This window comes from Antennarius striatus, chromosome 9 (assembly GCF_040054535.1).
Source record: "Antennarius striatus isolate MH-2024 chromosome 9, ASM4005453v1, whole genome shotgun sequence".
NCBI lineage: Eukaryota > Metazoa > Chordata > Actinopteri > Lophiiformes > Antennariidae > Antennarius > Antennarius striatus.
This window is the reverse complement of record NC_090784.1, coordinates 17,519,134-17,546,099: the sequence shown is the minus strand read 5'-3', so window position 1 is coordinate 17,546,099 and position 26,966 is coordinate 17,519,134. Positions and strand designations below refer to the sequence as shown.

At 40.9% G+C, this 26,966-nt stretch overlaps 2 protein-coding genes across 4 annotated transcripts; both read right to left on the bottom strand.

The window, feature by feature from the left end:
* Nucleotides 1-2,516: 2,516 nt before the first annotated feature.
* Nucleotides 2,517-15,807, bottom strand: si:dkeyp-77h1.4 (uncharacterized). Of its 2 annotated transcripts, none has more exons than XM_068324453.1 (11): nucleotides 15,634-15,807; nucleotides 11,378-11,437; nucleotides 11,252-11,272; nucleotides 10,858-11,133; nucleotides 9,634-9,754; nucleotides 9,375-9,550; nucleotides 8,989-9,131; nucleotides 8,140-8,287; nucleotides 7,772-7,953; nucleotides 7,562-7,654; nucleotides 2,517-6,864 (listed from the first exon to the last, which is right to left on the bottom strand). In XM_068324453.1, the coding sequence occupies exons 2-11, from the start codon at nucleotides 11,424-11,426 to the stop codon at nucleotides 6,178-6,180; spliced, it is 1,896 nt and encodes a 631-aa protein (XP_068180554.1). In that variant the 5' UTR covers nucleotides 11,427-11,437; nucleotides 15,634-15,807; the 3' UTR covers nucleotides 2,517-6,177. The 2 variants fall into 2 exon arrangements, with proteins under 2 accessions (XP_068180554.1, XP_068180553.1); XM_068324452.1 differs by having other exon boundaries at nucleotides 15,638-15,807.
* Nucleotides 15,808-16,275: 468 nt separating this feature from the next.
* Nucleotides 16,276-25,790, bottom strand: mdc1 (mediator of DNA damage checkpoint 1). Of its 2 annotated transcripts, none has more exons than XM_068323198.1 (11): nucleotides 25,736-25,790; nucleotides 25,293-25,457; nucleotides 24,590-25,192; nucleotides 24,417-24,495; nucleotides 23,030-24,279; nucleotides 19,576-22,595; nucleotides 18,954-19,094; nucleotides 18,679-18,861; nucleotides 18,472-18,597; nucleotides 17,814-17,924; nucleotides 16,276-17,706 (listed from the first exon to the last, which is right to left on the bottom strand). In XM_068323198.1, the coding sequence occupies exons 2-11, from the start codon at nucleotides 25,426-25,428 to the stop codon at nucleotides 17,503-17,505; spliced, it is 5,853 nt and encodes a 1,950-aa protein (XP_068179299.1). In that variant the 5' UTR covers nucleotides 25,429-25,457; nucleotides 25,736-25,790; the 3' UTR covers nucleotides 16,276-17,502. The 2 variants fall into 2 exon arrangements, with proteins under 2 accessions (XP_068179299.1, XP_068179300.1); XM_068323199.1 differs by having other exon boundaries at nucleotides 16,276-17,606.
* Nucleotides 25,791-26,966: the final 1,176 nt, after the last annotated feature.

The following is a 26,966-nucleotide window of genomic DNA, read 5'->3' as shown; positions in this document are numbered from 1 at the left end:
AAAAAAAGAAGAAAAAAAGCTTGTAACAAGGAGAGAATTTTGGCTAAGCAGTAAGATGTAATACTCCTTAAAAGATCTGAAAACAGAAACACTGATTGCAAATTTTGATCCAGCATAGAGGAGGCAGACGTATCCTTTAACACGGACATCCAAGCAAGTAAGCACTCTGATACCTAATAGCTGCCTAATAGCTTCTCTCACACCCCCAGACATTTAGAGCCACCTCAGAAAAATACATACTGTATGTGTTGTCTGAATCAGTAACTGACAAGCTGCTTCTTCTCAAATGCTAGTTTGTCTATTTCCAAAGACACCGGCAGACAGAAATAGACTCTCAGGTGTCTGATGTAATAAATCCCCTCTGCGGACAACCAGCAAACCCTCCCGGCAGCTGCTGGCATCAGTCTTCCTAATGAATCCACATACCTGCAAGCCAACCTCTGGGTCCAGATCTTTAACAATGCCTTTTATTTTGTTAATTTTCTGCTTGAATGTGTATCCGTGTTGGTCTATTTTATGGATTGACAGTTGTTTATTAATGTGTTCTATTAGGATGTGTGTTTTCCTCCTCGCACCTGAATTGTTGTAGTTCATGTCCTCCAGTCTTTCCCTGCCTCTTAGCCCCTATAATGCTTTCTGAAAAACCCTCTATTTTTGTTCTAACGTGTGTAATTGGGATGTACCAACACAAGACTAGAGACACCAACAACAGCCAGTATGACCACCAGGTACAACGATCACAAAGAAAACTTCGTATTAAATGGTTTTCTTCTGCTGTCCTGAAAGCACAGACACATTTACGCTCACAACGGGTTAGTAGTTGCTTGAAAATTCATATTTAAAAGGCAGAGAAACTCCATTTTTAGTTCTGTTCAATGTGTGTGTGTGTCTGTGTGTGTGCGTGTGCGTGTGCGTGTGTGTGTGTGTGTGTGTGTGTGTGTGTGTGTGTGTGTGTGTGTGTGTGTGTGTGTGTGCGTGTGTGTGTGTGTGTGTGTCACAGGAAAAGCTTGTCCAGGCTATTAAAAGCATCAAGCATGAGGTAGACGTGTGCAGTGAAGCAGAGAGGGAGACATATATAGAGTCAGAGGAAGTAGAGGTTCTGTAGCTGCATTATTAATCCCTTTCTTTCTCAGAAATACACTCTTTTCATGTACAGTGATTCCTGCTGATCTCCTAATGAAAGAATTTTTAGGAACACCCTGGATGAATTGATAGTTGTTCATCTACACCCCTCTTCATATCTCAGAACAATTTTAATGTCTCAGTGAGAAATTGAGCTTTGAAACCTCCATCATTTTCCGGATGAGGACGAGTGCAAGGACCTGGAACGACTGAGGAGGGAGAGTAAAATTAAACAAAGCAGCTGAAGCAAAGTAGAGCAAAGGGAAAAAGTCTGGAGATAGCAAGTACAACTAACAGTAAACTTGATGAAGAGGATGAAGAGGATGGTCTTAGACATAAAAACAATAGATTGCATCAGATTAGTGCTGAGATTTATCTTCTAAATTAGAAGAATCAACTAATGTGTGAGGGAATAGACTAAAGAGGGGGTGGATAGTACTTTGGACTGTATCCATAAAGCATCCTGTGGGTTTAGCCTGGGCCATTACAAGTACTCCCTTGGGCCCATGACAAAGCATTACTCACATTATTTGTGCCTCGTCCAAAAAACTGTCTCTGATCTTTCCTCCAGGTTTAAAGAGACCGGTTCCCAGAGCTGTTAGCTGTTCTGTGTGTCATTATCACTACTTGTTTAATTTGATAGACATCGATTGGATAAACAGTGGCCTGGTTTTACACATCAAAATCAAGTTTGCAGTTATGGGAACAGACAGTTTAATGGATTCCAGCAGCTTTCATACTTTTGTCATTAAATTAATTCTAACTAATTACAGTTTTTTTCAACCATAAAAAGTCAAATGCATTTTCAGCAGATTAACTGTTCCCATTCTCTTTCCCCTACATCTCATTGATCTTGTTTACTTGCAGGCTCAATATTTCCTGCCATTTCTCCACATCGATCCCTCTCAATAATCCTCAGTGTCACATGTCAACAAGGTTTACTTTCTACCATTCATCACTTAGTCCTCCCCTCTTCCTATTTTGCCCATGCTGTCTGTCTTCATCTCTACATTCAAACATAAATGTGTTGAAATGTGATGCTTTCAATAAAGCCTGAGCTGATGGTCTGTCAGTTCATAAGAGGGCAGGAAAACACAACATGGAGGCGGTGATTTGCCATAAGGGATCTTGAAGGTGCCTTTGCTGGGTTTATAAAATGACTGCTTTACCAAGATACATCCTAGTAATAATGTTCTGGAAGCCCAAAACAAGGCAGTCGAAGTGATGGTGCTTATAGCTTACGGCTGAGGAAGTGAGGCGAGACACTGAAGACAAATGACAGGTGACAATGCGTGAGGTGACTCGCTAAGCGGGATGGACAGCTCCGCGACAGGCCTGTCTGTCACCGCGTTCATTCACCAAGAATAAGAAAAGAAAGACAACAAGACAGACAATTTCATCATTGCGTGTTTATTCTTAGTATTCCTTGAAACATGAAATAAAGAAAACAAAATTACCTTTACAAAACATCAGTGTGAAGTGTACAGAATTAACATGTCACACTACACCAAGGCCAGAACAGCAGAAGTAAACAGTGAGGTTCAGGGCAGAGACAACTAACATAGTGCAAGAGGTGCCAGTGGAATTAAAAGATGTGGTTTCTATTACTGGATTATCACTGGTGGGTATGAAACCAAAATCCCTCTGGCACCAGTTTGATGTAATAACTGCAATCCCACTATGCGAAGCTATCCTCAAGATGCTGGTAATGCTGAACCAATTTCTTCTCCTGCCCACCTCACACTATCTGCTCCTCACGATCACAGCCCGGCTCACTCTGACTGGCTTGGAATTATAATATCTTTAACAATATACAAGCACTGATATGGTGATGGACCAAAATAATGTTTTACATTGTTATTCATCTCCTGCTATCACAAACTGAGTCACATTCAACATACTGTGCCTTGAACTATAATTGTTGAACACAGATTCCTGCAAATACAGCAGGACCTGCATCCCTTATGCTAATCACAGTCATTTGGAGAGGACTTCCTCTCATCCCTCACATATCACCTTCTTGTTAACACATCGCAGGCCAGTCGGGGGCATCGTTTCATTCAGGTGGGTGTGCAAACAGCTTTTGACATCTGTGAATACCCTACTTATCAAGAAAAAGGTGCCATAAGGAGTGTCGGCTCATGATGCAACACAGACCAATTATCTGATATATGTTTTAGGCACTAAACAAAGATGAGCGTCACAGAACTATCTCAAAGTTACAATATCATTTACAATATTTTGTGGCTTTAAACACATCCACACAAATAACTTGGAACACAGCACTTGTTTTCTTCACATTGCACGATGATTGAAGCAGGCACATGAATACCATACTCACAACAGACGGAGAAGCACACGTACAGGAGGTTTTTTTTTCATTCTGTACAAACTGCCTACGCATCGACAGCACACACACACTTTAAACCATAAATCATCCATCCTCAGACATTATACGCATCCTTAGCATACACACACAAGTTCCAAATGCACAATGATGCCCATAATAAAACATCACTCATCTGCTCACACACACACAGACACACCAGAGACAATAAAGGACCGTTAGCAGGATGAGTCATGTGCATGCTGACATCATTGCTTTAGGTGGCATAGGTTAAACATTTCAATACATACAAAGACTGTGACAGACACTGTGTGATGTGAGTTTTATTAGGTTGTAATGGTATTAACAGCAGATAACGGATATAAAATATAGTCTAATATAATCATGACGGATGGATTCTTTAAAATATTCAGGTGTTTAGTTCAAGACGTTTGTGAATATCAGTCTTTTGAGTATACAGTAATGTATGCGTATATATATTTTATACTCTGGATTTAATGTTTGTGAGAAATTCAACTTGTTACTTATTGATAATTCAGCATAATACAACCATTCAGTTCATTTAAACATTCAGGCTTAAAGGATTTAACATGCAATATTTACAAGGCTGGAATGTGTGTGTTGGGTTTGTGTATACATGTATGAAGAAAATTTTTAGTATTGAAATATGAGTTTATGATTCACCAAGAAATCCAGGCTACAAATTAGGCATATTCAGTGTCTTGTAGGATTTAGCCTTATTTGTAATGACATTGTCCATGTGTAATGTACGCTGTTAACTCACGAATGAAGCCCCTATGATTTTTTTTAATTTGTTTTAGTTCATACATAGAATTTACTGATATTTGTATCAACTCTGGCATCTAAACCCATGTTGTTTATAAGGCTTTTTCAAATGCTGATCTATCAACTGTTTAAGATGTATAAGAAAAATTTATCAAGCAGAAAAACTACCAAGAAAGGCCATTTGGTTGCAAATGGATCTATCTAATATAAACTACAATTCACCAAACGTTTGACTAAATTTTTATGGCTGTCACTTTGAGCTTCTCTCCAAATTCCAAAATGATTTTTGTTGATTTCAACGCACCAAACCAAAACTGTCATCCTAATGTTCGTTAAAACATGAGGTAGAGATTATTAAAGCAATTATTATTAAATGTATCTGCCCCCCGAACATCCCTGTATCTCCACACTAATGGGTCACCTCTGGACAAACGGCAGACAGGCATCCATAAAGGCCCCAGGGAGGATTCTGGAGCCATGGAGCATTCTAGGCATATGCTTAAGGCTTTTAGAGCGCAATAGGCCCTCAAAAAGGATTCTTAATTTGTTTCAAATGCTTTCAATTTTTAGAAGCTACAAAAGAAAATGAATGACAGAATGAATGAAAGACAAGGGATGATCAGCGAAGAAATGGAAGTCAAAACAGAGACCCTTTCAATCAGGCTGGCGTTTGTCGGAAACCCCAACATACAGCTGGGACATGGTGGGGCATGAAGTGTCTAGAGGTGCTGCTGACATAAGCTTCCTAACACACTTCAGGAAATATGTTTTTTTTGTCATGTTTGCTTTTTTTTTTTTTTTTTTTTTTTGGCATGTGCAAAACACATTTTAATCTAACATATCTACCAGGAGTCTAAATCTCATCTCACAGTCCTTAAATAGCAGTGTTAGTATTTTTAGTATATCTTGTGTGGTTTAAACTATGCAAAGTATTATTTATATATATATATATACAGTACATACGGGATAATGTGATTTACATGTTTCTGTGTTTAACAGCTGCGTTTAAGATATGTACAAAATTCAAACAATTCTTTTTAGTGATTTTGTGTCCAAACCAAAGACCATCATTATAGGATTTAGTAGGTTTGACCAAAAATTTCTCATGCAATTTATCTTGTTTATCCACGTGCTGACAAGGAAACAAGAAGTCAGATGGGAAATGTGATTACGTAAATTCAAAATTATGATAGCTTTTCTAATAATCAAGATAGTCTACTTAAAAAAATAAACATTATTCATAAAGAATACTTGTAGACCAACAGAAGTATATGGTGTCTATCTCTAAAATTTGCCTGCCCTCGACGTGTATCTTCCTGTTTGGCTCTATTTGTGATGTTTCTGAAAGTTAAACTTTGGGCAGTGACTGTACAACCCCCAATCCATACCAGCAAGAAGGAACTGAATGCAGCAGTCTCTCCAAGCATAGCATCCTGGTGCCAGATTGTCAGAGTACGTCCAAGAGGAGCTATCGAGCTGAGGAGGGTCAATATCAAATGTTGTGGTCACACACTGCAAGCAACAAATCCTACTCCTTCTGCCTACTGAGAAAGTTTTTGATTCAATTGTTGTAAACAGTTGTAAGGACATCATTGTGTTAGAGAAGACCTTATGTTTAATTTGTAAACTATTCAAAGGTCTTAATGTGCATTCTGACCAGTTTATGATTAATTTATCAAAAAATTAGCCATATTTGTAAAGTGTAGTTTCTTTTACAACTGTAAAGTCTTAAAGGTCGTGTTATAGACAAGTGAGATACAATAATCAAATTAATATGTTCAGACGACTGACACAAAGCTAAAATCCTTGCCCCAGGTTCACGGGTGTCTTCATAAACTGCTAGGAGATGTTCAATTGTCTACAGTGGTGGTTGGTGGAGAAAATCGGCGGGGCTTCCCTTGAATTTTTTACCAGAGCAGTTCTCAAGTGGTGGTTGTTGAATCCTCAGCAACAACACCATCTTTCTTGGCCTCCAGTGCAGCACCGCTAGACTTCAATTCTACATCAGGGGTTTTGGGTGCGGCCGCTTTAGGAGAGACTCCAATAACATCAGTGTGATCCGGGCTTGGCTTGCCTGGCTCAGGTGTACCGTTGGTTATCGGTTCTGGTGTGGTCGGTTTGGGGGGCTCAGGTGTGGGAGTCAGGGCGCTCTTAGCTCCAGGTGCTGCAGTGGTGGCTTTAGGAGCAGTTGATTTAGGCTCTGGGTTTGGACTGGATGCAGGCTTTGGATCAGCTGTAGTCAGACTAGCTCTGGGCTCAGGACTCGGGGCTGGGCTAAGCTTAACATCTGCTGGTTTGGACACGTCCATCTTTGCTTTCTCTGGCTGTTCAGGAATCGTCTTGGTCTCAGGTACTGGGGATAGTTTAGTGTCGGCTACAGGACTGGGCTTCATTTCTGCAGTAGGTGGAGCACTTGGCTGTGACTCGGCAACAGTTGGAGGACTTGATTTGGTCTCAGGGGCAACAGAGACAGTTACAGCTGCAGACTCGGACATTTGATCGGGGGCATCAGTGTCAGTGTCCAGTGGGAGGGCGGTGTTAAAGCCAACGCCAGAGTCACTGGTCTCTAGATTGTTGATCCCAACTTCTTTAGAGGAAACCTCCAGACCCTTCAACAGACAACAAAGTGTGTTTGTATGGCACATTTCACCAAGACAAATCAATAGGTTCACAGATGACGTAAAAACGATAAAAAAAGACATAAAAGACATACAAGGAAATATAAAGATAACATTTAACCAAGTTGTAAAAGGAGTCAATACAATGCAGGCTGTCAGGAGGCTACAATTGAATAAAACAGAAGAATAAAAGTCAAAATTCAACTACAGTGCAGGGCAATACGGGAATCAACAGTTTCAAATTTTATTTCATAAAAAGCAGAGGCAAGCAGAAGTTTAAAAAGATTTAAAATAACTGAGGATTGGAACAGGTTTTCTGGGAGTTCTGCAAAATGTTGCTTCTTTAGTTTTCACTTGAGAGAAATTGAACAGACCTGTCCCAAAAGACCTGAGAAGGGTTCATGACATAGCAGGAGATCGGAAATGTGTTTTGGCCCTAAACCATTCAGAGCTTCATCAACTAATATTAGCATCATAAAAAATGATTTGCTTTTCACACAGGAAACCACTGCAAAGACCTGAGACCTGGACTGACGTGATCCGCTTTGTCGATCTTAGAGGGGAGTCAAGTAGCATCGTTCTGAATAAGCTGCAGCTTTCTGAACGCAGAGAACAGCATAAAAATGGAGACGTCATTAAAACCTAACAGAGAGTCTGCCTAAAGCAAAGAAATATCACATATCCTTACTTTAATGTCAACCTCGGTGCTCTGAGATTTCTCTGTAGTGTCTGCCTGGGAATGCTTGGATTCCTCACTGAGTTTGGTGATATTCTTCACCACCTGTGAAAAGGCACACCAAACAGTCATTGATTGTATACATATAAAATATTAGAACATCATCATCATCATCATCATCAACATCATCATCATCTCCACATTGTCAGCTGTCCCTCCAACCTGTCTGAAAGCCTCTCCCTCATCATCTTTGCCGGCATTTTTGGCGATCTTCTCCAGGGCAGCAGCCCTCTTGGCTCTCTTCTTTATTCTGATCAAGCAGGACAGCAGACAAACCAACAGAAGGAAAACCAGTAGGCCCAAAAGGGCAATGATGGCCACATAGAGTGTCTCCAGCTTGTAGGCTGCAAGGAAGCAACGGGGGGAAATGGAAAGAAGGACAGGATTGGGATAGTCGATAATTCAACTGACCTTTCATTGAATTGCTCAGATTCCATTGAATTAACAAAGAAGTGAAAAGAGAGGAGTTTGATAGAAGAAAAGGGAGACGGGGTTCAACAATTCCTTTTCAGCCCCACTCCCATTCTTACGTTGTACTTCCAGGTGGATGCGGGACACTGTGAAATTCTGGAGGTCGGTAACTTTGAACTGGCCTGCATCCGAACGCTTGACCTCATCCAGGAAAACCAGTGATCCATCAACGGAGAGGCGATTCTCCAGACCCAGTTCAGTCACCGCCTCGAAGGAAAAAAAAACAGAAATAACTGAAAAACCGAGGAATACAAATAGAATATAAATAGATACAATTTAAAACAAAACACATAATAACTAACAACTGCTTTCATTTGATGATAACTTATGGAAACATACTGGAGCAAAGTTGGTGAATAACGGAGATAACTGTGTTGTTGATAAATGTGAATATCTGTATTTTGTCTTTAATTATTAAGGACACATTAGTGTACTAAGTATTATTCCATGTTACACTGTGTGTAAGTGCCCTCCAGATCTCATTACATCTTGCAATCCACTTTAAATCTGATCAAAGGAAGAAATCAAATATAATGTTTTTATATCCATTTGACACTGTCCAAACTTTGATTGGTAATGTTCATAAATCATTGCTGCTGGTTTACCTCTAGGTAATTTTATATTATGAAAAAGCAAATCAAATATTTGTGACGTCTGTCTGGGCGCTCCTTATTTCAGACAGTGTGACCAACTGCTATCAAATACTGTCAGACCATCCTGGTATTAGGTTTGTAGACAAAAAAGTATATTAGCTATTAATGGTCATATCACATGTGCTTTTTCTAACACATACAATATGCAGTACAAAATAAAGTCGTTCTTTTGATATTTATTTTCTGTCTCTGTTGTAAAATGCAGGCAAAAAAATTATCACAATAGTGGTGGGAAAAATAAGATGCTCCATTTACACTGGTGAATTCTCCTCTGTCCAGCAGCAGGTGGGATTTGGGGTCATTATCAGACATATAGTAGAGGTGAACCAAGGTGCTGTTGAGTATCAGGTTGATCTTCAGTCTTTTACCATATGGTAGGGTCACAAAGTTCTGGTGCTCTAAAACAGACAGAGGTGGACGACGGACATGAAATAAATACGATGCTTTTTTTCCACCGCTGATCATATAAAATGCATTAGCCTGTTGGAGTCCATTAACGTTTGGGTCTTTAAAAAGCCATTATGGCCGACAAAAGGAGCGTTACAACTGGGATGGAAACGACAACATCCTGATGGAAGGTGCTGCTGGTCAATTAAAACAGGTGAAGCATGGAAGAGGAAAGAATATACAACCTGTCTCACCTCTGACATTGAGACACACTTTCCTTCGGACGGCACCTTTGAAATCACTGACGGTGTAACTGCCCTCATCGGCACCGGTGACATCACTGAGGGTCACATGACGGTCAGTGACGCTGATTCGGCCCTGGTAGCCCTCAATGGACGTCCCTGTCATGGTCAGCAGCACCAGAGCAGGTCTGCAGGAGTCAAAAAGTGTAAACTTTCCTCAACTTTTCGATTGGATTGCGATTAAATATCCGTGTGATTTTGCTGACTCTACCTGGATGTCTGGTTGGCCTCCACAGCACTGGGCTTGTACTCCAGGGTGATAGGAGGAGTCACTCCTAACAATGGAATGTGGTAGTTTTCTCCATATTTAATGATCTGCTCATGGGAGCAGTCTAGACAGTAAAAAACAGGGAGGTAAAGTGTTTATTCTTGAGGAAAAGGACTCAAAGCAATAAAACCAGCCAGAAATGGAAAGGAATGAAGTAATAATGAGTACAGATAAAGGTTTCAGTGACAGAAAGGACCAATACGAGAGAAAAAGAAAGCATGTGAGAGGAAAAGAGATGGAGAAAGAATGAGGTTAAGAGAGGAAGATGAAGAAAAATGTGACAAAGAGGGGGGGGCAGATTGAAGAGAAAGAGAACTGATCTAGCAATGTATGGGCAAAGAAATGAAAGGGTAGGGACAGAACTACAGAAAGAAAGACGGTAAAGACAAGATAAAGACAGGAAAACAGTAGGGAGGAAAGGAAAGAGGAGTGGGTTGGTGTATAATAAGCTGCATAATTACTGGCTGGCAGCTCCAGCATGCTCTCGACACAGACATCACAGCACATTACTCCCCCCATATCCACATATCGCAACACTACAGTTGCCTTTATCCATGCTGGGATTGAGCCCACTCCTCCTTCTGGATGTTTAAATCACTCCATCCGTCTCTCAAGTTTCTGTGTGTGTGAGGCTTCGTGTCTAATCTAGTCAGAATCAGAATTAATAGTTCAAAGCAAACACTTTGAACCAACAGGATGTGTTACTGAAAGGTTTGTTCTGCTGCTGACCGCATGATTAAAGCAGGAGAAAGAAGCTTCTTCTTCACCTTGAGGCGGCGACTCTGATGTCATCCAGGAAGATTAACTGATAACAAAAATAAATGATGATAGTTGCTGCTTTACTTCAAACTCAACATTGAATGTTTGAAGAAGTTAAGAGTTTGCAGCAAAGTAAATCTTCTCTTCAAACAGAAACATGCATATTTATATCTCATTTTAGTTTATAAAACACAATTTATAATGCCATTATCAAACAAATATAATGCTGTTAAACTTGTAAAGTAACAATGTAGGATTAGGATTAGATGAAGTCATTAGAAATGGAATTTAGTGCAAATAATAATAAACTCCAGATGATTTTAAATTCTTCCTAGGAGAGTAAAATAGGAGGTTAGACTATAGTAAATTACCAGTCCTCATGTGCCATACACTCATTGCATCCAGTACCTCGAACTATAAGCGTGATGTGTCTGATGTCCTCAGGGTTGTCTGAGTTCTTCACGGTGTACAGACCCTCATCTCCCTCACCCACAGCATCTATGACCAGATGGCTGAGGTAGCGGTTGAGTTTGGCGCGACCGTTGAACACGATGCCGTCCCTCATCAGGACCACATCTGGCGACCGTGGAGAAGACCTGTTCCGAAAGGTGATCTCAAACATGAGCGAGGGCAGAAAGATGTGGAAATCCTCCCCATGGAACAAGGTCATGGACTGCTCATTGGCTGGAGGGTGACCACGGGTAGAGGAAGGAAGAAGCATCGACACATTTGTTACATATTCACATATATATTTGATATTTCATGAGTCCACTCTGTGACGCACTAGATCATCAAGGCTTACTTTTCACAGGGGCAGAAAGAGCTGTAAACAAAAAAGAAAGAAAAAAAATTCATATTAAAAGTGTCCTTTCTGATATCATAACTCTTTGCAATAACTAAACGTAATAAAGTGTCTTGAGGAACTCACCTGTGGTGAGCAGAAGGCTGAATGCAATCACGCTGATTGTTGCCATCATGGCTTATTCGTCTGTGCCGAGAGACACAAAGCAAAATATTAATATCAAAAGGCCAACATAATAAGCAAAGAATTATCTTCACTTGAATGTGTGTGATTCCTTTTGCAGTCTTGTTTTATTTTTTTTTACACATGCAGATGAAAGATCCGTGCTTATTCTCATGAAAACTAGTGTATGACATCATCACCTGGATGATAACACCGCATGATAACTGAGTCATCCACCTAGAAACACAAGACTGTAAAAACATTCAACCTTGCAGATCCTGACCATGTCTTTTGGTGATTTGCAGGTTAATTTGAATTTGATTTGAATTATCACTTGTTTGTCATATTAAAAGGTAAGATAAGATGAGAGTTTATGTATTACCACTGTTGCTGTTTGTTTCAATGGTGATAAATATACAATTATGACCTCATGGTTCAAATCTTAAGTGAGATCAACCCCAAAATGTAATCAGCTCATATGTTCATCAATTGTGAGAAACTAAGTGAGAATAAACTGACACAGGCTCCTTCATTCGGTGATCTCATGTGTTGTAAGAGTAAAATATTTCACACATTAAAACCTGAAACACTCTCTTATTTAAAAAAAATCAATAAGTAAGTGAATCTTTTTTACAGCAGGAAATTAAACTGTCTTTAAAGTTTAATGAAAGTCTTCACTCATGACACACCGGAAACATTAAGAATGTGAGATTTTTACAAGCATCTGTGAGGTTCTCCGACACGAATCCCAACTACAGCACTGAGGGAATATTAATGATGGGATTGGCTTTAGTCTATGAAGAGACATCAGAGACATCAACAGGCTGGGACTTCATTTTGAAAGCACAGGAGGTGAAAATAGAGGAAACACCTGCAGTGCTCCCAGTCAGACGGCACTGAAGCCAAGAGGCATGCCGTCCAGACTACACTGTACATGCTATACAAATGTATTCATTAAGTAACCGTATAACAACATAAAATACTTTAAAGTAAAATAGTCTTTTCTTTTTCTCTTCTTATTGCATTATGAATTCCTTTAGGGTATTAAATATCACAAAAATAAAACAAAAATAAAAAAAAGGCAATAAATACATGGACAAAATCATGCAATCTCTACATCGAAAAATTTATCTGCTGTGTCTTGACAGTTCTTGGAATTCAGATATAAAATATGAAATAGTCTGTGGTGCAACTTTCATAATATTTTTGTAACTTAATAGAATACCTGAGATCAATGTTGAGATCGCCAGCAGGCGTTTACATCTTAAAGTCCATTCCCTTTTAAGAGCATTTTTTTAAAGGGAACACCTGCCTTTGGGTGGCTGTAAAGGATTGTAGATCGATAATGTGGATAATTTATATATCTAACTGTGAGTTATATAGAGATAAAACCGCAGAATATCCAGCAGGAAGTGATCTGGATGACAGGATCTGCAAGGCGAACCTATTTTTGCACCTTTTCTGAGAAGAACGCTGATGAATGGCAGCACTGACAGTATTATCATTGTGAACTGCCTTCGGCTATATCCAAGCATATGTGGCAAAACATTTAGAGAGGTTGCGCAAAAGAGGTTTTTCTGCCATTTCCATTTACAAAGCCCAGGAGGGCTCTGGGAGGAAACATCTGCAGTGCTCACAATCACATTTGGATGCAGCTAATAACCGTTAAATGTTCCAAAAATCTCATTGCAAATAAGAGACATCATTCTATATGAAGTCATAGTCAGCTTGTGTGTGAGTTCTGTGTTTCTACCACCTCTCTGTATTTGAGTTTGTCTTACATGAACATATGCTTAACAAGAGAGCAGCCTCTTTTCCTGTTTGTTTGGTGAAAATCATTTCACAGCATCATAATCTGACAACTAAAGTTGCTGTTCCACAAAAGGCCTCACACAATCCTCTGTATTGTATTAGTTCCATCTGCGTGTCACACTCTGGGCAGAACGCCTAAAAGCCCACTGATTTTATTGCATTTGAAACAAAATACGGAACAGTGCTGCGTCACACTGAACAGGGTCCCTTGACAAATAAGCCATTAGTGTTGTTTGGCACGTTAATCCATGTAAGTCAAATTATACTTGACTTCTGACTGCAGTTCGTGTCCTTGTTTCAGGAAATTTTTGCCTTCCTCTCCCGGTTTTGAACCCTAGCTTAAGGTCATAATATTATCCATTGATCAAAAAATACAGCTGAAAAGGTAAAATCAATACTGTGACCTGAGATGAATGAGTTGCTGGCTCTGAAGAAAAAAGTTAACTGTGTCCATCTGTCATGGCAATAGGCCTTGGGGAGTCATCACAGACAATCTGGTGTTTCTATGCCAGATCTGAGGAGCAAGAAATCTAAAAATTCTCCTGCATTTCTTTATAATTGTAAGCATTTGAGGCTCCTTCATGGACCGATTTACTGAGCAGAGACATGCAAACACATGAAAATATGTAGTATTATGTTCACAACACGTCCATTGGGTTGAAAAACATTAACAAGCTGTTCTTCCCTCACTTTCTCCTCTGAAGTTAGCTTCATCCATTCATTCTTTGTTGGATTCTCCACCTCCTTCCTTCTCTTTTCTCTTGTTACTTCTGTCACCATTCTCACATCTTCAGGTGTTACTATCAACATTACAATCCTGCTCAAGTCTGCCTGTCAAGGTCTACTCCTTCCTTCATTTCCTGATTGACAGCATCTTTACATTTTCTTTGCACATTTTTTTCTTCTCAGCAGGATTCATTTTAACTTGAATAGATCACTTCCTATTGTCGAATCACTTTCATTTACCCTCTTTATGCATGTTTCTCTAAGGGTATCTTTCACTCTATTATATAACTCAAGCCACCGCATCCCACTCTGAAATCAAAGCCCGTGTCAGTGCCCCCTCTAAATCCAGACTTGCTTACTGGAAGGACAGATAGGTCTTTGTCCGCAGGCTTTAAAGAGGCGGAAATCACAGCAGATGTGGGGACCACACAAAGCAATCCCTGTCTTTACACATCATCATTTCCCTTTCATTTTCACTGTTTCTCTTCGCACAAGCAATAAGGAAAGGTGGCTCTTCATTAAATCTTAAGTATGCTGGAAGTACGCTCCAAACACACATGCACATACTGCATTGTTCTCACAGCACCAGGTATTTATAAATCATGAAACAACATGAAAAAAAGAAGAGCTGCAAGAAGTGACACAGAAGAAAATGGATCAGTGTTTACTTTAGGTGCAAAGTAATGAAAACTCTTCAGATTTCCACCCGTAGGATCCCAAATATGTCCCAACAAATGCATTTAAATGAAATACGACTACAAATTTGAAAGTTTAATCTTTGGCATGAAGCCCGTAGCATTTCCCTCCATGCTGGCTGCGGTGAACGAAAGGATAGGACACATCTGCAGCGTACTGGCTGCATCCGTCTCATTCTTAAACATCAGTGACCCAAGAGGGAGGAAAGGGAGGTGGACGGGTCGTGTGCATTATTGACAATGTCATCAAAGCCCAGATGGCTTTAGATTTGTTTCTTGACGAAGATGAGGTTTTAGTAAAGACATTTGCTGCTGTGTGTCTGGGCCTCTATGCAGCTCTGGTCCTACAGTCTGAGCAGCACTGCAGGTGGGAGACAACACAGCCTGAGAGCCTCCAGGCTGGAGCCTCCTGTCAGATAATGGATGCTATTAGGCTCTTTTTTGGACCAGTTAACAGCATTATATGACGAGATAATAGCTCTAATAGAATAAAACAGCATAATAACACACAATATAACGATGTCATTAGTAGTAATGAAAGTGAGAATAATTTTTTTGTAATCTTTTCAATTAAGATGGACTACTATATTACTGCACAAGAGGTTAAGTGTTTATTTCAAGCTGTTTACACGTCCAGTAAAAAAATAAAAAAATCATCCGACATCATCTTTCATGGAATAAAACACAACTGTTCTAGATTTTGGAGCGCTTGAATCCCAGCAGGAGGCTGATAATGAATAAATCTCATGTCTATCCCGGGACTGCTTAGTCAGAACGACGATCCGAATTTCAACACCTGGTGGTCAGAGATGTTAGGTGGTGACCAGCCTCACAGCTCCGGGTCTAATCCGTCACCCCCGGGACAGCCGATGAGCGCATCCCCCAGAAAACTGCAGAATTTAACCCATCGCGCACGGACCAAAATGTAGGACGCATATAACCGCACACGCACGGCAAGCGCAGAAAAATGCGCGCAGAGGAGCTCACCTACCTGCAGCTGGTCGCTCGTCTGTGGTCGGAGGTGAAAAGACGCGTGGACGTGTCCGGTTTTCTCTCTCGTCGTCTCCCTCCCAACCTCGCCCCCTCAGTAACGGCGCTCGGCGACAGGGGCTTAACATTTGGGAGATGCTGAGAATACGTCGGGCTCCGCTCGGAGTCGCTCGTCTCGTGTCGGGAAACACCGGCCACACTTCGTCCGCCCCCCATCCCCCACCCCCACCCCTCCATATACCCCCAAAAGACACCTGCGGTCATCCGATGCTGAGGAGGGGGTCCGATGAGAAATAACCCACGGTGCTGATTCAGCACAAAGAGGTGCGTCTACATTTACAAAAAGTGAACATTTGGATTTTTTCTTTCTTTCATTTTGTTAAACATTTCCTTGTGTGTGTGTGTGTGTGTGTGTGTGTGTGTGTGTCTAAATAATAATGAGTTTCTTTAAATATTTAATTGTACATTAAATATTTTAAACATTGGACCATGACAGGGTTCTTTTAGTGAACGCAACTTGGATATTTACTAATAGTTCCGCTCATTAAACTTTAAAACCGTCAGGTATTTGATGCAGAAATAGAATGTTTAATACAATTTAAATTGTGGTAAGAAAATACAAATCCTTATGATGTGTGACACTTTATTTAATTGATTTTTCTTTTCACCACTTTCCTAAACATTGCAGGTTTTTTGTAAGAAAACAGTCTGTGAATTAGGAATGACTTGACATATTTGTACGTTCAATGTGTACTAAAGAAAGGACCTTTGAATTTGGGAGTAGATGTGATTGGAAGTGGATCAATTTTTCACCTTCCCTAGTATTGGAGGAACACTGAATCAGAATTAAGGCGTTGTTTTGTTGATATTTGGAGATGGCTTTAATGATTGGATGAACCACCGGGGCACAACAAGGGTTATAGTTTTCTGAGCGTTCTTCTGGTTATAAAAATAAATTTAAAAAAACTTTAGGAAAAAAAATGAACAAAAAATGGATCATCATAAACATAAAATAAACACAGCAGTTCAAAGCATGGCAAAGACAAAACACTTCAAGGAACTGCTCCAGAAACAGCGTCAGCATTCAGGTGCCGATAACATGTCTCATCCCTGTGGGTAATAGGCTGAGATGAAGCCTTAATGGAGTAGGTAGTGATAGTTAATGGACACACACACACACACAGACACACACAGACACACACAGACACACACAGACACACACACTGATAGATTCATGATTACTTTGGCTTAAAAGGCAGTACAAACTTCCTATCAGGACAGGAAACCTCTTTTTAATCCGTTGGATGATTGATTCACATCTAACTCCATCAGTTCCACCACCCAAACATGAAAACACAAGTCCCACTTCAGACCTGATTACCTGCCAAACCGACTGAGTGATTTCAAGTACTTAGTCCATGCACTCACATACGCGCGCACACACACACACACACAACAGCAATTTTGCAGCATTAATTGCTCATTATTGTTGTTCAAAAAAAGATGAGTGGAGAAAAGGGGTAAGGCGTCAAGGATGGTTAATGAGGAGTCATTTCCCACCCTGCATAGCACTGACATTACTTTTAGCTTTTCCAACTTTAAAACTGAATGTTTTTCCCAAACATACAAGGCAAAATTGTGAGAGGAGATGACATCCTCTTAGTGGACACTAAATTTAATTTCAATACAGTAAAATTACTTGACATTTACAGTGGGCTTTCCACTATGTAGGTAAAATTGCTGTAAAAATAAATACATTATTCAGGTTTTTCATACAGACAACATCTGACTCACTAGTGTTTCTACTGGTCCCTGATTTGGAAGGGATTTTATGAACGTAGATTCATGTAGCATACCCTGGTGTTACTAAATCTTCTTCCTGCTCTTTCCTCTGCCTACTGCAGGTTGCAGGTTGATTGTGAGGGCAGAGAACCGGTACGTCTGAAGGTCAAGTTTCTGCTGCAGGATCCCTGTGAGAATAAACTCAGCTGTGACGACGGGCAGCGATGCACAGAAAGCTGGGCAGCACAGCTGCAGGTCCTCCTCGCACGAAATCACTACGGTCTGAGGCTAAGAGGGTGGAAATACAGAACGAGGTGGCGACATATAAAGAACAAAAAATGTAAATACATTGCGTGGGACATCTGAATGACAATGGCTTTAAGTTGAACTAGTACCTTGTTGGAGGTAGGCATCTTAGAAAGGAAGGTGGCTCCACTGCAGGTGAGTATGTCCTTCATGTGAGGCGGCTCTGGCTTCACTGACTTTGTAACATGGATCTGATAGCCCTAAGAGAAAGCAAGTAAGTAAGTAAGTAAGTAAACAAGTAAGACTTTGCGCTATCTATTGAATTTCAGCAAGGTAATCAATCCATGGCTCTTGGGAATGTAACTTGGTATTGGGATTTGGCTACTATTGCCCACTTTAGCCTTATCAGCATAATGTGTGGTCAAACTGCCTCTTTGCAGCTTTTATGAAATACTGGAAGGTAAGAAGAGTGGAAACATTACTGCAGTACCATCTATGTCAAGTACAGGCAGTCCTCAATGTATGAACACAACTGATTGAGGTTGTTTGTAAGCTGAATTGTTCGTAAATCGTTATTTATACTGATAAAATAATTCATTAAGACATGAGGTACTGACAAATATACATCAAAAATGTAGAAATGTGAGTATAATTAATAAGAGTGAGCTAAAAATAATTCTAACATCGTAAAAAATTTCTTCATAGATAGGGATGGTTAAAACATGTCGATACAATTTACCAAACTCATCATGTCAACATCTTATTTATAGAATAATCAAAATAAACATGATGGCAGAGCATGAGTACCTGTAACAGAGGTTGGCTGCTGGCCGTCCTCAAAGACTCCTGCAGGCAGAAATTGAACTTCCTCTCCTGCTCCGGATCCTTCACAATAAAAGCATCAGGAGACAGGAAACTCCCAGCCTTGCCGCTCTGTAAAACAGACATAGGCCCCTCATAAGAGAGCTGAACCTGGTCTGGGACCAGTTCAAATTGATGAGAAATGCAACCAACCTTTTCCAGCCAGTTTGTGGTGACAATGGGGACCCCTTTCGCCACCGCACACAGGAACTTGACGGTCCTGCGCACTTTATCAGTCACAAGACAGTTCATGTCTTCCACACCTTTGGCCATACTGCCTCCTAAATGAGCCAACACTTTCTCACCTTCTTCATCCACCACGCCAGTGAACAGCACCTGAGAGAACGGACACACTGTGTTGTCTAAATATTTAAAAAGCAGAATCTTTACTACACATTTTTGATCCTATGTTTTCAAAGATGTAAAACCTTGTAGGTCTGTCTGGCAGTTTGTAATCGACCACTAGCTGCCGGGGAAGCAGAGGAGGAGCGACGGGTCTTTGCCACAGGCGAAGACTCCACAGGGGCCTGTCGCTTCCGGGATCCACTACTGGATGGAGTCTGAGGATGCTAAATGGGAGAGGAAGAGCAGAAAGGGAGGATGAGGTATGAAAACGAAAAAAACCAAAACAGCAGCGCACAAATTAGAAAAGACAAGGTCGAAACAGGAAACACACAAGGAGTACGGTGAAGGAAAGAAGAGAACAAGAAAGGACAGATAGATCTAAGAGTAGGAAATGAATGCACGAGCACTAAAGTACTTCATTAGTGTATTAATGGCGATTCAGGGCCGGTCAGACAACTCCTGATGCTATGAGAGTGAGAGACCTGGACATCCCTGATGTTGACTGCAGTACATTATGATCTTTGGAAAAGGTTGACTCACAGACACAAATGCCCAGGGGCCTTTAGAGAAGGTAAAAGCTTACCCTGCAAGGACAAAAGTTTATGGACACTAAAGCTATTACTCAGCTTTCTATTTGATCTGATTTATGCTCTAACTGTATTTTGTCAAATCACATGAATCCCAGTCAGCAGCTGTTTCACTTACTTCTGTCTGCTTTTCCTCCACCACTGATGGCTGACGACATCTGCCTCTCTTCTCAACAATAACCTCCTCTATTGTCACTTTCTCTTCTTTCACTTGCACTGCAGTTTGGGAATTTTTTGCCAGCTTCTTTCCTTGAGCGCTGGATGTTCTTCCTCTTCTTTGACCTTGGACAGGAATCACATCTTCTGCTTCACCTTTCCCATCATCTTCAGCTGCATGTGCTGCTTGTGCTTTCTCTTGTGGTTTAGAAATTTTGGAGTGACTGGTGGAAGCCTCGTCTACATTTGCCTCCAACTCTCTTTTTCTCCCCTTTCTTTTCTCTTTAGAATCATCTTCATCATGAACAGCTAGCATAACTGGTGCAGCCACAGCCTCATGTTTTACTGCTTTTTGGCCTCTGGCGCTGACATTCCCTTTCGGCAGACATGATTCTTCTCTGGAACATCCTCCCTCTAGATTCGAAGACTTTTCCTCAGCTTCAGGTTCACCATCATTTCTTTTGCCTTGCCATCGCCCCCTTGTGGTTCTAGCCTGTTGAGACTCAGCCTTATCTTCAGGCTGTTCTGGAGGATCCTTGCGTGAAGATTCCTCTGTTTTTCTGCTCACCCTGCTTCTGGCTGTAGGTTTGGGAGCTGGATTCTGATCTTTCTCACTAGCGATAGGAGGGATTGAGCAGGCCTCTGATTTCCTTCCTCTCGCATTATGCTTTCCTCCTCTTCCTCTGCTCTGAGCACCCGAGCTTGAAATGTCTGCACTGAGAGAGTTGTTGGAGTCGGATCTCAAAGGGAGTCCCTGAAGAGAATCATTACTGTTCTGTTCTTCTGCCTCTGTAGCCACCGTCTTCCTTCTGTTGCTCCTTCTGGCGATGGCCGTCTGTGGCGGCTCACTGGTCGTCTTTGCTCCCCTGCCTCTGCCTCGACCCCTGCTGTCCTGGACACTTGAAGCAGATCTCTCTGAGTTGACAGAGTTGGATGAGTTGGAACGTGATCTGGTTCTTCTTGCTGGGACATCATCGTTGGTTGACAGGGTTGAGGCTTGTTCAGCAATTGTTCTTCTGGTTGTTCTTCGGCTTCTCACAGGACCTTTAGACGTACTTTCTTCTTCCATTTTTTCTTCTTGTGCCTCTCTTTGATTTTCTTTGGTCTCACGTTGTTTTTCTGTCTCCAGATTTCCGCTGTCTTGCATTTCATTTGCTTCAGTCTCATGTTTTCTTTGGTGTTCTTGATCTTTCCTTTCATTTGCTCTTTCCTGCTCAAGATCTTCATTTTCAAGCTGTTTTCTTACTTTTTCTTCCTCCTCTTTTCTTTCCCTCTCCAATTTTTCTTGTTCTTCTATCTGACAATGATTCTCTTCCTGTTCCCTTTCTCTTTCATTGCCCTCTCTCTTTTCCTTCTCCATTTGTTCTGTAAAATCCTCTCCACTTTGCAATCTCCCTTCTTCCTTCATCAGGCTAACATTTTCACCTTGATTGTGCCTGTTGGGCTCTTTGTCTTCCTCCTCTTCATCATCTTTCTGCTTTGTCAAGGTTCTTTTCCCTCTAACTTGTTTAGTCTGCACTATTTCCTCCACGCCATCTCTTGCACTCTCATCAGACCTTGATTTGCTCACTGACAAAACTTTGTTTTTTGTCTGTCTCTTGGAAGGTTCAGAACATTTTGCCCGCTCTTCCTTTTCTTTTAATTGTGACCTTGTCGCTCTTTTACCTCTAGTAGTGATCCCACTGGTTCCATCTTCAGACTCTCCTTCACTTCCCTTTTGAGGCTGCTGGCATTTTTTTATTTCTATAGTTTCAGCAGCAGCCTCAGAATGTGTGAGCGGTTTCTCCTCTTCTCGGGTTTGAAGTGCTTTTGCTTTTCTTTTTCGCAGACTTGGAATTGACTCCTCATCATCACATTTCCTGTCTTTACCCACGACCACGGACACCTCGGATCTCATGAGGGACTGTGTCTGCTCATCTTCAAAATGCAGTTGTTTTGCTTTCCTTTTTCGTGGACCTGGAAATGAATCCTCTTTATCGCTTTCTCCATGTTCACTTGTATCCATTGGCTGAGTTTCCACAGCTGTGACATCAACATTTCCCTGTGTTTGTGTCTCATTTTCTTCAGGTTGCAGCGGTTTTGCCTTTCTTTTTGAACGACTTTGAATCAAGTCCTCTTCGTCGCTTTCTGCAGGTTTTCCCATGTCCGTTGACTGAGCTTCAACCGCAGGGAGTGCAGAATTTGTAAGAGTTTGTGTCTCCTCTTCTTTGTTTTTCCATGTGCCTGGTGTTGTATCCTCTTGATCACCCTCTTCATTTCCACTCATGAGCTGAGTTTCAGCTATATCAATCTGTAAGGGCCTCCTCGTTGCCTCCACATGATCTTCAGTGTTTTTTATTTGATTCTGCAGGCTGAATTGAACTTGAATCGAGGAAACAGGATTTTCAACTTCCAAACCATCTCCTTCCTCAAAGGCAGACATTGGCTGGGTTTCAGCAAAGGCAAGAGTAGATGAGGTAGCAATGTCTAAAAGCTGAGTCTCAGCAGTCGCAATTTCTGTTGTCTCATCCTTGTTTGTTTCATCATCTGAACCACAGTAGGGCTCTGAGATATATGCTTGTGTTGCTTCCTGAGCCAAATCCACTTGGTTTTCTTTTTCAGATGTTACTAAACAACAGAATTGTCCCTCATTTTCTTCATAAACCTGGGTAGCCTCCAGACTGAAATGATTCTCTGAGGCGGTTCTGTCATCTGTTGAGATTGCTGCATATTGTTGGGTGTTTTGTGCAGAGACATAAGTTTGGGTGCTCTCCGTGGCTACAACATGGGCTTGACTCTGCATGTGACTGCTGTCAGACAATCCCAGCTGAAAAGATCCCCCTCCGTTGGCCTGGTCAACTTCTTCATCAATAGAACTCTCAATGCAGAAAGCCTGGGTAGAGTCCATGGTGTGGTCCACTGGAGCGTCGCCCCGGCAGTCACTTGTCTGAAGGACAAAGGACTGTGTTTCAGCCACGATCCAGTCCTCATCCTCCTGATTATCTGAATGGGAAGACAAAGATTAAAATCTTAAAACAAGGGCTAGTGCAACCGGCAGAAGAGTTTATTAAAGGTAAAGAAGAACAAAACCTCTTTCATGAACCCACTGCACTTGCAACGAGTAAAAAATTATTTGCAATTTGAATTAAAAGTAATTGCAATCCTTTAAATGGATCTGAAGAGCCCCAAATTTCCACATCTTCCTCTGAAAAAATTAAAGAGCGAAAAGACAATTTTGAAATTCTATCATATCAAAAAAAAAATTGCTTGACAATCCTTGAGTACAGCATCTATAATGTGAGGAACTGTTGGTTTAATGAATAATGAAAAAACTTAATTTTAACCTATGTAAATTTCATTAAATGTTCATTTGATAAGATGAAATAAGAGAGAGGGGGAAAGGGAGGACTGGTCAATGGATGGAAGATGTCATTTACCTGACAGCTGTACAGGAGTGGAGCAGTTCTGAAGAAGAGGAACCAGCATCCCAGGGGTATTTTCTCTGCACAGGTTAGGAATCTGGTCCTGCCGGGGCCTGCAAAAGTCCACCTCCTCAACTGCAGCATCTGTGTGACTGTCCACATGACGGTCAGCTAGATCGACTCTGTCCTCTAAAGAAAGCCTGGTGGATTCATCCACATCGGTGTCTGCATCAGACCCTGCCAGAAGAGCTGCTGGTGCAGTAACAGGACTAAAAGCCGGAGTTGTAACAGCACCAGGTATAACCTCATCCTCAGCATCTGTGTCACTATCAGAAAGAATGTCTAACTCAGTTCCTGTCTCAGCAGCGGTGCATGATTCTGTGACAGCAGACAACACTGGGGCTTCTCTAATGCCGGGAGCGGGAATTGCTTTATCATCGATGTAATTGTCTGAATGCAGGCTGTGAGAAGCAGCAGGAGCAGAGTCACGCTCAGTTGGCTCAATACTGAAACTAAGTGGAGTTTCATCTTTTTTAGCACACATAGTGATTGTTCCGAATTTTTCTTCTTCCTCGTCAACATCAGTGTCACTGTCTAGGTGAAAATCTTTTTGCTGCTTTGAAAGAGCAGAGTCAGCTGAGTGTGTGATCTGACAGGGGACAGAAATAATCTCATCATCTGTGATGCTGTCTAAATGCAGACTATGAGGCATGACAGAGGCTGCTTCAGGCAACGCTGACTTGATATCTAATCTAGAGGGAGTTTCATCTTCTCTAGAGCCTCTATGAATTGTTCCGTTTTCTTTTTCTGCATCTTCATCAACATCTGTGTCACTGTCCATAGCAATGGCCTCTGACTGGATGACTGTAATAACATGAGGAGGTTTGATGTTGGATGATGTTTCATCCAGAGAAGGCACAGATTTGGGGACTTTGTCTGAGGCATCATCATCCTCATCAATATCTGTATCACTGTCCATGTGAAACTTGGGTATGTCTGATGGTAGATCCGCTTGCTGATGTGTACTCAAGGTCACAGGAACTGCAGGTGTCACTGATTGATCTTGTCCACTTTCTGTAGACATTCTCCCCCCTGGTGCTGCACTGTCTTCCTCCTTGCCTTCTTCTCCTTCACTGTCATCCATATTTGCAAGTGTCTTTTTCTCCCTCAGCTGCAGTCGCCTCACATCTTTTTCTGGCTCGTCTTTGCTGAAGCTGACATGTCTGTGACGCCCGACGTTAGTGGAGATGGGACTTTCATCCTCACTGCAAAATAGTGGATAAAAGGATGAGAAATATTTTGATTCTTGAGTAAAAGAACACAATATGTGCATTTACATGGGAAGGTTATGTCAATGTGTTACACATGATAGAAAATCTAAAAATAAGAAGATGTTATGTACCTTTCAGGGACAATTATGTTTGAGGGACTCAAGAATGTTGAACAAGTGGGACTGGATTTATAGGAGTCACATTCACACACTGTAAAAGATGACAACATGAGGTTATTAAAAAAAAAATCATATGTACAAAAATTTAGGCTTGATTTCAAGACCTATTTATACTACTTTTGTACCTTCATTTCTGCACCTCCTCCCACCTCGTTTTTCTCTATTTGCACATGATTCTGAATCAGATTCCGGAACAAGGGTCCCTTCTGGCTGGATAGGTGTTTGCTCAAAGGTTAGGCAACTGGTTCTAACAGGAGTTTTGCTTGTGTCCTCTACATCAAGTGTTGCATCTCTTGTCTCTGTACTTCCATAGGTATAATTCTCGCTGCCTGTACTGATGTCACTTCCCTTTTCACAAGGAGCATTTAGTAATTTGCTCTTCATCCCTGATGTTCTGCTCAGAGGAGTCTTCAAATGCTCTGGAGTTTGTGTCTGTGTAGCGCAGATGAAAAATTGACATGGGATATCCGCCACCATCAAACTGTCGCTTTCACTGAGGGCATAGCGTACATTAGGAGTCAGCTTGAAGTGGCCTTTGCGTGTCCCATTCATGCTTCCGAGGTCCCAAATCAAAGCCTCCATGTCTGCCTCACTCAGACAGCCTCTTCGCCGAAGAACAGAGATGCTGATGGTAGCATGCTGCTTGGATATTGAAGGAGATGGTAAGTGCACTGTGCAGATGCCAGGATCACGGCCCAATATGTTGTCTCCCAAAAAGAGTGGTAACTCTGGATGATAAAGAACAATAATTATTTGAAAACAAGCTATTTATAGTGTTTAGGCATGAAATAAAGAACTGTGTAATAGCAATAGCTACGATCCACTCACCTGATTCAGTTATGTGTTTATTTTTTAGGATGCAAAGTTTAGCCATTGGTTGTCCTCTCTTGTTTTCATTCTCCTCTTCTTTGTCTTCCTCGTCTGACTCCAGGATGGAGTCATTAATCATTTGAGTCGCATCCATTCCTCATACAGTTGAAGACAGGACCACAGCTGCACTTCGACAGAAAGAAAAGCTTAGTCAAACTGTAATGCTAACGTAATTATTCCAATACGTTAAGTTAGTCTTCAGAACAGTTAATAACGGCAAATAATGCTAGGCCATCCCAGGCTACAATTAACTTGAAATCTCTGAAGAAAGTTTGAACGATACATCACGTTTCCGACTTGACCGTAAGTAACAATGGCAGCGATCTAAATGCATATTGAATATTACATTTTCTTTATATATGTTTACATCTATGTGGTAAATATTGCATTGCGATACCCACCTCACTATGCTTTGAACGGCTATGGCGGAAATAAACAAAAACTTCCTGTATTTCCTGGAAAGAATCAGCAACGCCTCTATGAGTCCCTATATCCACAGATGATTGGACAATAGATCCATCAATCCAAGTCAACTCTTGTTGTGATTGGATAAATAAACTCCGCCCTTCTCTTATAGCCTCTGATTGGTGCAAACGTTATCATTCATCTTTTTCTTTTCGCGCGCTACCCCAGTGCCGTAAAGGGACCGAATAGATCTCCTGGTTGTGGGCCTGCACGAACCATATTTTAATTATCGAGTTAAAATAATTGCAATTGTCTGGTATATGGGATTCTACTACAATACAATAAGATCAAGAGTAGCCATAATGATTATTAATAATGTCATACCATGTTGTTGGATTAATTTAATTTTAATGTTTTTAATTTTAAAAAACTTTAAAAACTAAAATATCTTGCACAAATCACAACATGTTAGACTTGTTATGGCTACTACTTTACTAGACTTACAGTAGGCTATCATGAAGCCCTGAAGAGCAGCCCTGTGTAAAAAGGTAGCGTAAATCCATTATTTTCTTTATGAGGAGTGATCCATGAAGGGATTGTTGATTGTGGGTGTGTAAGTATGCAAGCGTAGGTGTGTCCATTTTCATTAGAATATTATAGCTGCTAGAATCAACTCAAGTAGTATACGGTATTCTGTTGCAGATATTTTCAATTTGTAATGCTAATTTTGATATTGCCTTCCCCTCAGTTACCAGTTATCATACAGCTGACACATCCAACCACCCAACATTTACTATCCACTATATGCCAAGTGTACTCTTCTAGTATTTCGACTAATTACCAACAATCTCTGGGTCTGTGTGGGAAGAAAGTTGGCCCATCTGAAAGAAAGCCTGGCTTTTAAATTGCAAATTTCTGAAACCGTTCTCCAGCACAGAAATAAAAAACACTTTACACTGCATCTGGTAGACATAACTTAAATGTCTGAAGTAAAAAGGGTTCAAGTTCATGTAATACTGTAACTCACTGATGAAAGAACCTTTTAATCCAGCCACATCAAAATGGACTGACAGCTTTTTTAATGGATGGAGGAAACCACATAAATTCACTGAAGATCAACCACAGTACCGTAGTTGTTAACATGACATTTACAAGTGTATTTTTTTAAATCTCTCGAAAACCCCTCTCCCATCCAGTCCTCTATATTCACACAGAATGAAATGTGAT